At 49.3% G+C, this 15,630-nt stretch overlaps 1 protein-coding gene across 4 annotated transcripts in view; it reads right to left on the reverse strand.

The window, feature by feature from the left end:
• KIF18B (kinesin family member 18B) overlaps positions 1-15,375 on the reverse strand; it is a 36,862-nt gene extending 21,487 nt beyond the window's left edge. For 3 of the 4 annotated variants that reach the window (XM_075911234.1, XM_075911235.1, XM_075911232.1), the window contains exons 1-5: positions 15,260-15,375; positions 11,714-12,064; positions 10,477-10,634; positions 10,090-10,194; positions 5,881-5,991 (exon numbers count right to left, since the gene is read on the reverse strand). In XM_075911234.1, coding sequence (XP_075767349.1) covers positions 5,881-5,991; positions 10,090-10,194; positions 10,477-10,634; positions 11,714-12,035 — 696 coding nt within the window. In that variant the 5' untranslated portion in view covers positions 12,036-12,064; positions 15,260-15,375. Of the gene's footprint in view, positions 1-5,880; positions 5,992-10,089; positions 10,195-10,476; positions 10,635-11,713; positions 12,065-15,007; positions 15,151-15,259 lie in introns of those variants that run through there. The other variant, XM_075911233.1, reaches the window with a different exon arrangement.
• Positions 15,376-15,630: the final 255 nt, after the last annotated feature.

Below are 15,630 nucleotides of genomic sequence, written 5' to 3' on the forward strand. Positions count from 1 at the left end.
TGAATCAGGATCTACTGGTAGATCTTGGAGCCTCGGACTGGTTTGGCCAAGAGGTGCCGGCACTTCACCTGCCTCTCCCCCCACTGCTGCGCATCTCCTGCCCTTTGCCTTAGAGCTCCCCCTCCCCATGGGGAGCCTTGTGCTTTCTGTGCAGGGCAAGGCAGGGCGAGGAGGGTGCTCCCTCCTACTCTGTATCCTTTCTCCACAGGACTTGGGATGGAGTTTGCTGGCCACTTTCGGGAGTGGTGCAGGGGAGAGCCTGCCTTAGCCCCACTGGAGCATCAACTAGGAGCCCCTTGAGATAAGCAGTGCCCAGCTGGAGCCCACATCCCAAACTCCTACCCCAGAAGTGAACCCCCTCTTGTACCCCAAGTCCCTGTCCCAGCCCCAAGCACCCCTGAATCCAAATGCCGTCCCACAGCCTGCACCTAGAACCTCCTACATCCCAACTGCCTGCCCTGAGAGCAGCTCAAAGCCCGTTACACTCCAGATCCTTTAATCCAAGACCAGAGCCTGCACCCCACCCTCTGCCCCAGCCTGGTGAAAGTCAGTGAGGATGGGGGAGAGAGGGAGGTTGAAGTGAGCAGGGGTGGGGCCTCGGGGAAGGGGCGGAAGGGGGGTGGGGCCAGGGTATTTATACTTGAGGTAGCTCTTGGATTGCACTTAAATTCAAAAAGTGCTTAAAAAGGTTGGAGATCACTGATCTAAGGAAACCCTGCTCTCAACTACTCTCCCTCCTCACCTCACTAGTTCTCTCTGCACTGAGGCTGTGGGCCAGCAGCCTTACCTACGTTAAAGGGGAGGTCAGCAGTGGACTAGCCCACCAGCCACCTGACAGAGATGGCGATGGTGACTGTGACATGCTCAGGGACACTAGAGAGGCTATGAAGGCAGAAAATGCAACAACAAGGGGAGATTTCAACTCCCTTGATATTAACTGGGTGTGTCAGCTCAGGAAGCGATGCAGAGACGAAACTTCTAGACACATCCAATGACTGCTTCTTGGAACAGTTTGTCCTGGAACCCACTAGGGGACAGACAATTCTTGATTTAGTCCTAAGTGGAACTCCACATCTGGTCCAAGAGGTGGCTATAGCTGAACCGCTCAATAATAGTGGTTTAATTTAACATAATTAAATGTAACATCTGTGGCAGGGTCAGGCCAGAGGGTTGCTACAGAGTGGGAGAAAGGCAGCCCAATAGGACAATTAGAAGCAGCTGCAGGGAGCTGGCCATGGCAGATTGGGGCCAGCTGACTCCACTTTAGGCCTGCTGGAGGCCTGTAAAAGCCTCCCCAGTTAGAAGGGGAGGGAAAAGTGAGAGGCAGAGGAGAGGCAAAGAGCAAGGCTGTGTCTACACTGGCATGATCTTGCGCAAATACTCTTTAATGCAAGAGTTCTTGCGTTAAAGTATTTGCACAAGAGAGCGTCTACACGGGCATGTGCCTTTGTGTAAGAGCATCCATGCCAGTGTAAACGCTCTCTTGTGCAAGAAAGCTCTGATGGCCATTTTAACCATCGGGCTTTCTTGCGCAAGAAATTCATGTTGCCTGTCTACACTGGCCTCTTGCGCAAGAACAGTTGCTCAAGAAGGCTTATTCCTGAGCGGGAGCATCGTAGTTCTTACGCAAGATGCACTGATTTCACACATTAGAACGTCAGTGTTCTTGCGCGAGAACTCCCCGCCAGTGTAGACAGGCAGCACGTTTTTGCACAAAAGCGGCTGCTTTGGCGCAAGATCGCACCAATGTAGACACAGCCCAAGAGTTTGAGAGCAGTTGGGATTGGTCCTGCCTTGGGCAGGGGGCTGGACTTGATAACCTCCTGAGGTCTCTTCCAGCTCGATGATTCTATGAGAGTAAGCCCTAACAGCTGGAGAGCAGGGCAGGGAGTCCCAGAAGGAGCGGTTGGGCTCACTACCCCCAGAAACCAGCTGCAAGCCCAGCCCCTGGGAAGGGGACAAGCTGCCAGCCCAAGCAGTGGCCTGGGAAAGAGGAGCCCTTGCCACACATCCCTTTTGGGATGAAAATGCCAAAGAAACCCACCACAGTAGCATTTAACTTTTAAAAAGGGAAACAGCATAACAATGAGGATGTTAGTTACATGGAAATTAAAAGGAACAGTCACAAGTCACATGCCTGCAAACAGCATGGAGACTACAGGCAGGCCCTGGGTTACGTACAAGATAGGGACTATAGGTTTGTTCTTAAGATGAATTTGTATGTAAGTCGGAACTGGCTCCAGATTCAGCTGCTGCCACTGAAACTGACCGGGGCTGACTACAGGAAGCAGGAGGCAGAGTTGCTCTGCCCCCAGCTTCCTGGAATCAGCCTGATCAGTTTCAACAGCTGCTGAATCTGGAGCCTGGGACAGAACAGCTGGGGCGTTGCCCGGTAGGTTCCCACAGGACCAACCCGGCAGCACCCCAGCTGCTCTACCCGAGGCATCCCACAACAAAAGCCTGGTCTCCTGGGGGGGGGGGGGGGGTGGAGGGGGGAGGTGCACTAGCTGCGCCCCCTCCCCCCCCCAGCAGACCAGGAAGACCCGAGCAAAGCCGCACAGGCGGAGGGACCCCGCCGCCCGTGTGGCTTTGCTCCTGTCTCCCTGGTCTGCTGGGGGGGTCCAGCAAAGCCGCTGGACCCCCCCAGCATACCAGGGACACCCGAGCAAAGCCGCCGCCTGGGCGGCTTTGCTCCTGTCCCCCTGGTCTGCTGGGGGGGTCCAGCGGCTTTGCTGGACTCCCCCAGCAGACCAGGGAGACTGGGAGAAGCTTTTCTCGCCCTGGAGGACACGGGTGGCGACCCGCCGCCCGTGAGCTCCGGGGCGAGAAAAGCCCCGTTCGTAAGTGCGGATCCGACATAAGTCGGATCCGCATAAGTCGGGGACTGCCTGTATTGAAAAGCACAATAATAAAGGGTTATTTATATGCAAAATTTAAAAAAAAACCAGTAAGAGGACCCAAAATACGCCACCATGGTTTAACATCAGCGTAAAAGAGGTGCTAAAGGTAAAAAAGCATCTTTTAAAAATTAGAAACCAAGTCATGGTGAGAAAAATAGAAAGGAGCATGAACTCTACCAAGTCAAGTATAGTAAGACAGGCCAAGAAAGAATTTGAGGAAAAACTAGCTAAGGACACAGAAAAAAAAATCTGTTACTTTTTAAGACTATCAGAAGCAAGAAGACTGCCAAACAGACAGCAGAGCCACTGAACGATCAAGGTGCTAATGAAGACAGGGTTGCTGTGGAGAAGCGAAAGCAATTTTTCACATTGATCTTCGCTGCAAAGGATGTGTGGGAGATTCCCCACACCCCAGCCATTCTTTTTAAGTGACAAATCTGAGGAATTGTCCCAGATTGAGGTGTCAGTAGAGGAGGTTTTGGAACAAATTGAGAAATTAAATAGTAGTAAGTCAACAGAACCAGATGGTATCACCCAAGAGTTCTGAAGAAACTTAAATATGAAATTGCAGAATTACTAACTGTCATATGTAACCAAATGCTTAAATCAGCCTCTGAACCTATTGACTGGAGAGTAGCTAATGTGATGTCCATTTTTAAAAAAGGGTCCAGCAGCAATCCCGACAATTACAAGCCATTAAACCTCATTTCAGGACCAGGCAGACTGGTTGAAACTATAGTAAAGAGCTGAATTATCAGACATGTAGACGAACATAATACGTCAGAGAACATTCAAGGCTTTTGTAAAGGGAAATTATGCTTCACCTATCTATTAGAATTCCTTGAGGTGGATACAGTGCACCTGAGCTTTCAGCAAGCCTTTGACAAGTTCCCACACCAAAGACTTTTAAGCAAATTAATCAGCAGTGGGATAAGAGGACCAATAACTGGTTAAAACATAGGAAACAAAGGGTAGGAATAAATGGTTAGTTTGCACAGCAGAAACAGGTAAATAGGAGGTCTCCCCAAGGATATGTGCAAAGAATGTTGCTGTTCAATATATTCATAAATGATCTGGAAAAAGGGATGAACAGTGACATGGCAAAATCTGAAGATAACTATCTTGAGTCATTTTGTAAGTCCAGAGCTGACTCTGAAGAGTTACAAAAGGATCTCACCAAACTGGGTACCTGGGTGACAATGTCAAATGATATTCAGTGTTCAGTACAAAGTAATGCACATAGGAGAAAATTGCCCCAACTATACATACCAAAACAATGGGTTCTACATTAACTGTTAGCACTCAAGCAACTGAGCTTGGAGTCATTCTGGATAGTGCCCTGAAAATAGCTGCTCAACATGCAGTAGAGGTCAAAACGTCTAAGAGAATGTTAGAAACTTTAGGGAAGGGATAGATAAGATGACAGAATATATCTCAGTGCTGCTATATAAATTCATGATATGCCCACCTCTCGAATACTGTGGACAGTTCTGATTGCTTCATCTCAGAAGATATTAGAATTGGAAAAGGTGCAGAGAAGGGCAACAAAAATGGTTAGGGGGATGGAACTGCTTCCATACGAGGAGAGATTAAAAGATGGAAACTGTTTAGCTTAGAAGATAGATGAGCAAGGGGTAGCACTATAGAGAGCTATCTCATCAGAAATGGTGTGAAGAAAGTCAAGAGGGAAGTCTTTTTTCCCACCTTCACACAACTCAAGAACTAGGAGGTCACGTGATAAAATTAACAAGCAGCAGGTTTAAAGCAAACAAGGAAGTGCTACTTCACACAACACACATTCAAGCTGTGGAACTCATTGCCAGGGGATGTTGCGAAGGCCAAAAGTGGTCTCAAAAAAGAACTAGGTAAGATCATGGAGGACAGGTCCATGCTCTGGGTGTCCTTAAGCCTCCAAATGCCAGAAGCTGATGCTGAACAACAGGGGATGGATGCATGACCAGACAACTGCCCTTTTCCTTCATCAGAGGCAGGGTACGTGGCTAGACAGACAGCTAGTCTGACCCAGTGTGGCCCTTCTAATGTTCTTATGAGGAGAACTAACAATCAGCCCTACCTCCGTACACAGAGGTACCTTCCTTTAATTGCCAGCCTAAAGGAAAAGCAGAAGCCACCAGTAGGAGGGACTTCAGTGGCCAGTTGCAGGTCCAGGCCCTAACAGCTAATCCTTCCTCCTGGCTGAGTGCCCTAAGTTGGACTGGAACTGGCTAGTCAGTGTCAGCACAATGGCAGATTCGACCTTGAGAACAGCTAATCCCGGTGAGGAAAAGTCCCTCAGAGAAACCCTGGGAGCCAAGAACGAGGAGAGCTGGGCTGACTGAGTGTGAGCTGGAGAAGAGCCTGCAGTCAGAGAGATCCACGTCTCTTTGGACAGTCCTGGAGTTACTCGTTTTTTCCATCGTGGAAACTACAGTATGAAGAGAAATTGAAAAGCTTCCAGAGCAGCAAGCACTTGATAGGCCGGGGGGAGAGTCGGAGCTCCGTATGTAAAGCGTGCCAAATCCTGACGGCAGGGAGGGGGAGGGAAATAATTTGTATTTACACCAAACAAACAAGGGAACCTTTAGGCCGAGTGTTAAGAAAAGCTTCTTGGCGGTGAAATCTAGTAGAGAGTCGAGTCTCTCAAGGGAAGGGAGGAGTCCCGGCACTGCACACAGTGCAAGAGAACCCCGCGCTGGCAGGGCAGAGAGGAAGTGGATGGCCCAGCTAGGTCTGCTCTAGCTGCAAGGACAAACCAACGGTCCAGCCTAGTGTCCTGTCTGACAGTAGCTATTGCCAGATTCTCCAGAGAAAGACACAGTCTCCCTGCTGATTATACTCAACAGAAATGGCAACAGGAGACCCTGCATTGCAAGGCTGCAGGCACTTTCTTCCTGCTTCTCCGTATGGCTCAACTTAGGCATGGAAGCCCGCAGACAAGAGTCCTGACAACATTCTAGCAGATGTCACTGCTGCCACTTGCCTGGAAGACCGCGTGGGAGCGAGAGGAGGTAGCATTGGCATCTGTGGGGTGCTGTGTGCGGTTTCTGTTCCCACTTGCCAGCATCTCTAGGAGCTGCTGTGCTGATTTGGGCTGGAAAGGAAGAGAGAGAGATGAGTTAGTACCATGCAGTGCTTCAAATGGGAGGTCTTTGCAGCTAGCACCCATACAGGGAAGCTATGCTCCCCCATGCCAAGGGACCGGTAAGCACATCGACCAATGCCCTAGTAGGTGCATACAGACCTTCGTGGGGAAGGCGAGCATAGGACGGAGAAAAGATGCCACATTAATCTCCCTTGAAACAGAAACCATGTCAATCCACAGAATTGGTACCGCATGGGGAAAAGCGGGGCAAGCTTCCCCCAAGCAACCATGCCAAGGTACCTCAGCGCCTGCCTGTGCCGACTCCCTGATGAGTGCCAACGAGCAGGTACTGACCACTGGAACTAGACTCAGACCAAGCTCACTTCACACACAACTTCAGATAGCAACGGTGGCCAGTTACTCTTCCGCTGAGCTGGGTCTGAATATGTGCCCTGGGTGAATGGGACCAATATCCCATCATAGATCTCCTGAACCAAGTGTCTTGGCGCGACACCATGAGCCAGAGAGCTCTTGGTGTCAACTGGTAGAGGCAGAGACAACACAAAGTTACAGGAAACCTCTAGGACGACTATCTACACTCTAGTTTGGCAAAGGGTGTGATTTAAGGTCTCTGCTGAAAGCCCCATCTCACTGTCCTTCCCAACCATTGGCAAAGCAACAGTCTGGCTAAGTGTGGTCCTTGACTTGGATCTGTTACCAGGTGAGAAACAGGTTTCTTTCAGGCCATAGATATCGATCTTCAGTCCATCTATGTGTAAATTGAGGCTGAGGATGGGGCGGGGCGGGAGGGGGTGGGGAGATTCCCAGATCGGAGCCATTTTTTTAGGTGACAATTCAGAGGAACTCTCCCAGAGTGAGGTATCATTAGGGGAGGTTTTGGAACAAACTGACAAACTAAACAATAACAAGCCCCCGGGACCAGATGGTGTACACCCATGGGTTCTGAAGGAACTCAAATGGGGAACTGCAGAACTACTAGCTGTCGTTTGTAATCTAGCCTTTAAATCAACTTTTGTACCAAATGCCTGGAGGAGAGCTAATATGACACCAAGTTTTTAAAAGGGCTCCAGAGATGATCCTGGCAATTAGAGGCAGTTAAGTCTAACTTCAGTACTGGGCAAACTGGTTGAAACAATAGTAAAGAACTGTCAGACACATAGATGAACATAATTTGTTAGGGAAGAGTCCAAATGGTTTTTGTAAAGAGAATATCTCACCAATTTACTGGAGTTGTTGAGGGGTCAATGAGCATGGACAAGGGGGAGTCAGTGGATATAAAGTACTTAAATTTTCAAAAAAGCCTAAAACACAACCAATGGTCCTGTAGCACCTTAGAGACTAACACAAAAATAAATCAAATATATAATGAGCTTTCGTGGGCACAACCCACTTTTTCAGATGAATAGAGCCAGGGGCACAGTGGCACAAATATATAGCAGAAAAAAGGGAGAGGATGAGGGGAAAAAAACCCTGCCTTTTCAGTTACGAAAAGAGATGACAAAGGGGGGATATGATAAAGGTCTATAAAATCATGACTGGTGTGGAGAAAATAAATAAGGGAAATTCATTTACTCCTTCTCATAACACAAGAACTAGAGGTCCCCAAATGAAATCAATAGGCAGCAAGTTTAAAACAAACAAAAGGAAGTATTTCTTCACACAGTGGACAGTCAACCAGTGGAACTCCCTGCCAGAGGATGTTGTGAAGGCCAAGACTATAACAGAGTTCAAAAAGAACTAGATAAATTCATGGAGGATAGGCTTTTAGCCAGACTTAGTGGGGATGGTGTCCCTAGTCTCTGTTTGTCAGAAGCTCAGAATGGGCAACAGGAGATGGATCACTTGCTGATTCCCTGTTCTGTTCACTCCCCTTGGGACACCTGGCATGAGCCACTATTGGAAGACAGGATTCTGGGCTAGATGGACCAGTCATCTGGTGCAGAGGCTGGTTTAAGTGATAGGTTACATAATTACACAGTCATTCTGCAATTTCATATTTAAGTTCCTTCAGGACTCGAGTGAATATCCGCTGCTTTCTAAGTCCTGGTCAATATCCGCTGCTTTCTAAGTCCTGGTCACTTATCAATTATTCAGTTTTTCCAAAACTTCATCTGCTATTGACACACCAATTTGATACAGTTCTTCCTATTTGTCACTTACAACAAATGGCTTTGATGAGGGGGGGTCCTTCCCCACATCTGCAGTAAAAACCAATGCAAAGAATTCATTTCGCTTCTCCACAATGACCTCGTCTTCCTGGAGTGCTCCCATAGCACCGTGATCATACAGCGACCCTTCTCACGGGCAGGCTGCGTCATTCTTTAAAAAGCTTTGGTTTTGTGTCTTTAGCTCTTCAACCTCTTTCTTGGCCTGATTGATTATACCTTCGCACTTAATCTACCAGAGTTCATGCTCCTGTCCATGTTCCGCACTAGGCTCTGATTTCTGATTTTTAAAGGATACAGTTTTGCTTCTAACCACCTCTACTTTCATTGTGGAGGTTTTTGGGTCTCTTACTGGTTATTTTTTGTGGGCATACATTTAGTTTGAGCCTCAATGTTTTTAAATAGGCTTCATGCAGTTTGCAGGCACTTCACACTTGTGACTCTTCCTTTTAATTTCTATTTATCTAGCTCTTTCATTTTTCTGTAGTTTCCTCTTTGCAGGTAATTGTTACCAGGGTGCATTTCTTTGGCAGGCCCCCTCTTCCAATAATGTTGAATTTAATTACATTATGATCACTGAGTGGTTTCTTTTGGACCAAATCCAAGAAATAGTCATTTGTGGTGTCTTGAAACTCTCTCTCGGTACCTGTCCTGCGATGACTTACCCAATCAATACGAGAATAACTGAAATCCTCCCCATATTATTATTAGTTTTCTGCCTTTGTAGCCTCTCTAATCTCCTTGGCTGTGTCTAGACTGGCAAGTTTTTCCGCAAAATCATCTGCTTTTGCGGAAAACCTTGCCAGCTGTCTACACTGGCCGCTTGAATTTCCGGAAAAGCACTGACGATCTCATATAAGATTGTCAGTGCTTTTGCAGAAATACTATGCTGCTCCCGTTCGGGCAAAAGTCTTTTTCCGAAAGACTTTTGCGCAAAAGGGCCAGTGTAAACAGCACAATACTGTTTTCCGCAAAAAAGCCCCGATCGTGAAAATGGTGATCGGGGCTTTTTTGCGGAAAAGCGCGTCTAGATTGGCCACGGACGCTTTTCCCCAATAAGTGCTTTTGCGGAAAAGTGTCCTGCCAATCTAGACGCGCTTTTCCGAAAATGCTTTTAACGGAAAACTTTTCCGTTAAAAGCATTTTCAGGAAATCATGCCAGTGTAGATGTAGCCCCCGAGTATTTCACAATCTCTATGTGGGCAGTAGGCTATTTCTACTGCTATACTTTTATCGTTCAAGAATGGAATTTCTATCCACAGAGATTCCATGGTGCAGGTTCATTCATTTCAGATTTGTACTTTGACTCTATGCCTTCTGTCACATATAGCACCATTCCCCCGCCAGCGTGACCTACTCTGTAATTCCTGTATAGTTTGTACTCTGGTTTTACCCTGTGCCGATCATTCTCATTCCACAATGCCTACTACACTGACGTACTCATTTAACACCAGGCGTCCCAGTGCTATCTATGTGTAAGGCAGAGCTGTGTAACTAGTAAGCTGTGGAATGAAGTTCTTTTGGAAACAGGGATTGGGAAATTCTGAGAGTGCCCAGGGGACCTGGGGTTTTTTCAGGGACACACGCAGAGGACTTGGGGACTGATGCGTGTTTATCGCTAACTTCTCAAGAGTGAGTGGGTCCTGGAAGGGCCACTGCATAGCCAGGCCCTGGTAGTGTCGACAAACATGGCAGGAACAAATCAGACTTCCTCATGGGTGGTGGGAGCAAGGTGCCTCAAAACCCTGAGTATCCCCGGGAAGCACTGCAGACACCCTCTCACCCAGCTCTTCAGGATCAGTGGGAGGGACTTAAGCAACATTACTTCTCCTCAGCTATTCTTCCTTTATCAAAGCCCACTTAGACCCGTGGCTGTGCCGAGTTCACATGCTCCTTTGGTGTACAGTGGCCTTGTACATACCTGGTGAAAGGAGAGACCCTGTACCACAACTCCTTTCTCTGGGTCCTCCCTGATTGCCAGAGGGCCCTTCGGCTCCAGGAGGTCATGAATCTGCTCATTGTACACCTAGAACAAGGAATCAAGTGTAAACACACTAAAGAGTGACCCTGAGGCAAGCATGGGGGGGGACACTGGAGGGTGTTTGTGAAGCAGTGACAGGACACTAAAGAGCAAGTGGGAAAATGGAGCCAGGAACAGCTGACCTACTCCGTTCAGTGTTATGGAATCCCAGCGGCTTGCTGACACCATGGGGGTAGAGCCATGTAATCCTACATACCGCTCCCCAACACTCCTACTTGAAGGTGGTAGCAGACAGAAGGCCAGTCAGGGGGGTGTCAGACACTGTACCTCCTGGTAAGAGATGAGCACCTCACAGCTCTTCTCCTCCTTCATTGCCTCAATTCTCTTGTAAAGCTCCACCATGGTGAGAAACATGATGCCTGGGCTCCTCTCAGAGCCTAGCATGGTGTAGGTTTTCCCTGCGCCTGTTGCACCATAGGCAAACACTGGAAAGAGAAAGATGAGGCACATTAGAAATTCAAATGCCAGAAAACACCACTGTAATCTAATCTGTCCTCCTATATATAGAGCAGAGAATTTCACCCAATAATTCCTGCATCGAGCCCTGTGGGGCTGAGCCAGAGCATGCTTTGGTTTTTAAAATAAGAATGCTCTATCTTGATTTAGATTCCAAGTTACAGAGAATTTTCTCCATCCCTCAATAAATTGTTTCAATGGTTAATTACCCTCATTGTTGGAAATTTGCACCTATTGTCTAGTCTTTTGATGTAGCATCAGCTTCCAGCCACAGGATTTCATTATCCTTTTTGTCTGCTCGATTAAAGAGCCATCAAATATCAGCAATCTTCTCCCTATTTAGATACTTATTATAGACACGATCAGGTCATTGCTAACCTTCTCTTGAGTAAGCCAATAAGATTGATCTTCCTAAAGCTTTTACTACAAGGAAGATTTCCCAGACCTTCATTCCTTCTACCTCATCTCTGAATCCTTTGCAATTTTCAACATCCTTTTGGAAATGCTGACATCAGAATAGGACATGGCAGTCTAGCGATTTCAGTGTCTCTCCCGTTAACTATAGGTCTACAGCATCTTATTAAAGGATCTCAAATATTTTGCACAAGAATGCCATGTTAAGAGAGCCAGTCACAGATCTATGCTCCTAAAACACCCCAGAGCCAGAAACACAACCTGGGAGTTCTGATGCCTCGTCCTATGCTATAATCACTAGACAACTCCATTCTGGTTTTACTAGGGATGTTAAAATGAGGTTACTTTACTAATCGAGTAGTTGATAGAATTTTTATCAACTACTCGATTAGTCAATAGTCAGCCAGGGCAGTCCCGGCCCGCACCAGGTCCAGGACCAAACCCTGCTGTGGCTCTCCAATTTAAAAGGCAGTAGGAACCGGGTAGCTTACCTGCCCGGCTCTACTACATTTTAAATGCAGAGCTCGCGCAGGCCCTGAGTGTTTGAGTAGTTTCATTGCATATTTCATCCTGCAATGCGTTCAGTTGACTCTGGATGATGCAGCCAAATAAAAGGCCACAGCAGGGTCCTTACCAGAGCAGTTATACCCATTCAGCACCCCGTCCAAGATCTCCTTAGTTGTGTGCTGGAATACGTCCTCCTGGGTGGCACTCTCACCGAACACTTGGTCAAACACAAACTTCAGGTCCTTGCCCTTCCGCTTGGGGGCATCATGCCCCCGGAAGCCTGCAAAGACTCCTGACAGACGGGGTTCCTCAGGGTCAAACACCAACATGGTGTCATCGATCACTTGCACCACAGCATGACGACACCCTTCCCGCTCCTGGTGATTCTGGGGCCGTACCCGCACCACCACTGCCACGTTGCCCTCCTCTGTGGGCAGGACTGACACCATGACTGCAGAGCAGCGTCAGTCAGTGCACGCTGCATCCAAAGAGAGAATGAAAGCACAGGCAAGAGCATGAGACTGAACAGCCATCACTGGTCACTGGGTTCCCACCCTTCCAACAATCCACATATCAAGAAGGTCTGGCAAGACAAATGGATCCGAATGAGCAACAACTTAGGCTGTCTCTACACTTCAAAGAAACGTGGGGAAAAAGATACACAAATTGCAAATCCTTTTCCATTTTTCTTTTGGAAGAGGCTTTTCCAAAATTTGGTGCATCTGCACAGTGCCAAATTTAGGAAAACCCTCCTCTTTCGGCACATCCCTTCTTCCTCGTACGAGGTTTACAGGGCTGGCCAAAGAATGCATCTGCTTTTCTAAGGTTTTTTCGGAAAAGCGGATGTGTTCCTTGGATGTGGCATAGCTTTTCAAAAAGAGCTGCAGTGTAGACGTAGCCTTAGGGAACAAACTCTCCTCTCCAGGGCGATTATCTCCTTTGTTTAAAAATACCGGACTGCCGTGATATGTCCCCAACTATGAACCTATTTGCTGTGCACACACTGTGTAATGCTCTACATGCCAGATGGACAGCCCTGTAGTCAGAAGCCTATCCAGACACAGAACATGGGACCCTTGCCTACCCCTATCCCTCAGACCCCCCTAATACTCAATACCAGTACTCAACACCTCTGAGAAGGGGGGGGAGAAGGAATTCAGTCCTTGGTTTTTCTGCTGTGACTTGATAAAAAGGCAGCTAGCGCTGCCAAATGCAATGGTGTATTGTGTATGCAGGGACAGAGAACCCCAGGGCTCCCCTTCCCCCTCCTGGCAGCAGAGTGAAGCTGGAGTGCAAACACCAGCTTCTTGCTGGTGGAGTGAGGGAAAGAGACCCCCGAGCCTCATGGGCTGGACCAAGGCAAGCCCTAGCTCAGGAAAGCTGTCCTTGTGCTTGCTTGCAGGTTCTTTCCCCATTACTCCTACTGGCCAGGAATTGTGGCCAATAGGAGTATCAGCGCAGTGTTTCCAAGTCCATGGTGGTAAGAAGCTGCACCAGATAGGCGCCCCAGTCCCCTTCCTCCCAGCCCGTACCTGCACCCTACCTCCTTCCCAGATACCACACCTCCTGCCTGCTGCCTCCCACACAGAGCCCCTCATTTTTGGCCCCATCCTAGAGCCTATGGGGGCCCCACAAAATCTACTAGCCCCAGGCCCACAGAAGAGTCAATCCAGTCCTGGGTCTGGAGTACAAGGGGAGTGAGGGGTCTTCAGTGTTTGGGTTTGTGAGAAGGTTTTTTGGGTTTTGTTTTTCTTCACACTTGTGAGAGGCCCTCACCTATTTTTCTGTGGATCAGTGGCCCCCAACCCAAAAAAGTTTCCCCGCCCCTGGTTTACAGGGTCACCTGTTCAAACAAAGGACTGACATCTGTCCAGTTCATTTAATATAAGAATGGCCATGCAAGGTCAGACCAGTGGTCCAACTACAGTAGCACAGTATCCCGTCTTCCAGCAGTGGCTGGTGCCAGATGCTTCAGAAAAAATTAACAGAATGGGGTAATTTTCAAGTGCTCCAGCCCATTGTCCAGTCCCTGCTTCTGGCAGTCAAGAAGTTTAGGGACACCCAAAACATGGGGTTGGATCCCTGACCATGCTGGTTCAAAGCCACTGATGCATCTTTTGGATTTCACAACATTCCCTGCCAATGAGTTCCCCAGGTTAATTGTGTTGAAAAAGTGCTTCCTTTTGTTTGTTTTATAGATGCCTATTATTTTAATCAGGAGACATCTGTTGGGTTATGTGAAGAGGTAAATATTTTCTACAACATTCATGATGTTATACACCTCTATTGTATCCCCTCCTTAGTTATCTTATCTAAAAAGAATAGTCCCAACCTTTTTAACCTCCCTTCCTATGACAATGGTTCCATATCCCTAATGATTTTTCTTGCCCTTCTCTGTACTTTTACAATTCTCTCTTTGAGATGAAGTGAGAAGAACTGCACACAGAATACCAGGTGTGGGCATACCATAGGTTTATACAGCAGTACTAAGATTTCTTATCTCTCTCTTCCCTAAGGCTACATCTACAAAGCAGACTTTTTGCACAAGAACTGTTTTGTGAAAGAGTTCTTGTGCAAAAGGTCTTCCACAAGAGCGCATCCACACTGCCATGTGCTTTTGTGGAAGAGATGCGCTTTTGTACAAGAGCATCCATGGCAGTGCCGATGCTTTCTTGCACAAGACAGCTTTGATAGCCATTTTAGCCATAGGGCTTTCTTGCGCACGAAACCCGTTGTCAGTGTACACTGCCTTCTTGTGGAAGAGTTCTTGTGCAGGAAGGCTTATTCCTTTTTGGGGAGAGGAATAGCTCTTGCGCAAAAAGCCCTGTTTTCTGACGCTTTACTGTACATTTACTTGCGCAAGAATGCGCATGCAGTTTAGACGCTCTGCAAGTTTCTGTGCAAGAATGGCTGTGCTCGTGCAAAAAGCCTGCAGTGTAGACGTAGCCTAATAGTAGCTCGTTCCATTAAAGTCAGATAACCACTAGATTAGTGACGTGAACCGCTGTCGACTATCTGATAAGCAAATCAGAGGGGTCGCCGTGTTAGTCTGAATCTGCAAAAGCGGCGAGGAGTCCTGTGGCACCTTATAGACTCACTGCAGTGTGGGAGCAGAAGCTTTCGTGGGCAAGGACCCAGATGCATGTGACGAAGTGGGTCTTTGCTCCCACACTGCAGTGAGGCTATAAGGTGCCACAGGACCCCTCGCCGCTAGTCGCTTCCCTCCACTTGCTGCTTCTATCCGAGGCGGGGGGGGGGGGGGGGAGCAGTGCAGCATAAGCCAGACCCCCGCTTCAGGCGGCCCTGCTGGGTGCAGCCTGGGGCCGGGCTCAGTCCCCAGCCGGGCTCCAGGCAGGGCGGGACTCGGACTCGGAGAGGCCCTAAGCCCCCCCCGGGATTCCAAACACAAACAACACGGTACCGTCCCGCCTGTGGGGTGACCCACCCGGGCTCCGCGGCGCTGCCGCTTTGAAGCGCTGCGGGGCCCGCTCGAGTCCCCCGGCGCCCCCTGCAGCGCCGCGCCCGGAGGCCCAACAGCTGCGCGTCAGCGGGGGGGGGGGGGGGCTCGCGGGCAGCCGCTGCCAAGGGGCGGGGCCTCCGCCCGCCGGAGAGGGGGGGCTGCCCCGGGGACTCACGCGCGTGGGGAAGGGGCGGTTGGCGCAACGGCTCTTACCCGTGGAGCGGGGCCCGCGCGCCCGGCCGCGTCCGCCCGCCGCCGTTCAAATGGCCCGGCCGCGCGCCTGCCTCCCATTGGCTCGGCCGCTCCCTTCGCCGCCCAATAGGAGAGGCCCGGCGGCCGCCGAGCACTCTGGGAGCTGTAGTCCTTCCAGCGAGTTCCCCGGGGTCCCGCGGCCCGCCCGGCTCTGGCCCCGCTCGTGCCTCAGTTTCCCCCGGCCGCGCGGGCCAGGCCTGCAGTGGGGGGGGGGGGGGATGCTCCGCCAGGGGGCAGGGGCTGGGCTGGACTCACGCAGAGCAGGGCCCCCAGCTGCTTGGCCCCGGGCCTGCCGGCTGCTCCCGCGCTACCTGCACCGGGCGGGATTGCCC

This window comes from Pelodiscus sinensis, chromosome 29 (genome assembly GCF_049634645.1).
Source record: "Pelodiscus sinensis isolate JC-2024 chromosome 29, ASM4963464v1, whole genome shotgun sequence".
NCBI classification, from domain to species: domain Eukaryota; kingdom Metazoa; phylum Chordata; order Testudines; family Trionychidae; genus Pelodiscus; species Pelodiscus sinensis.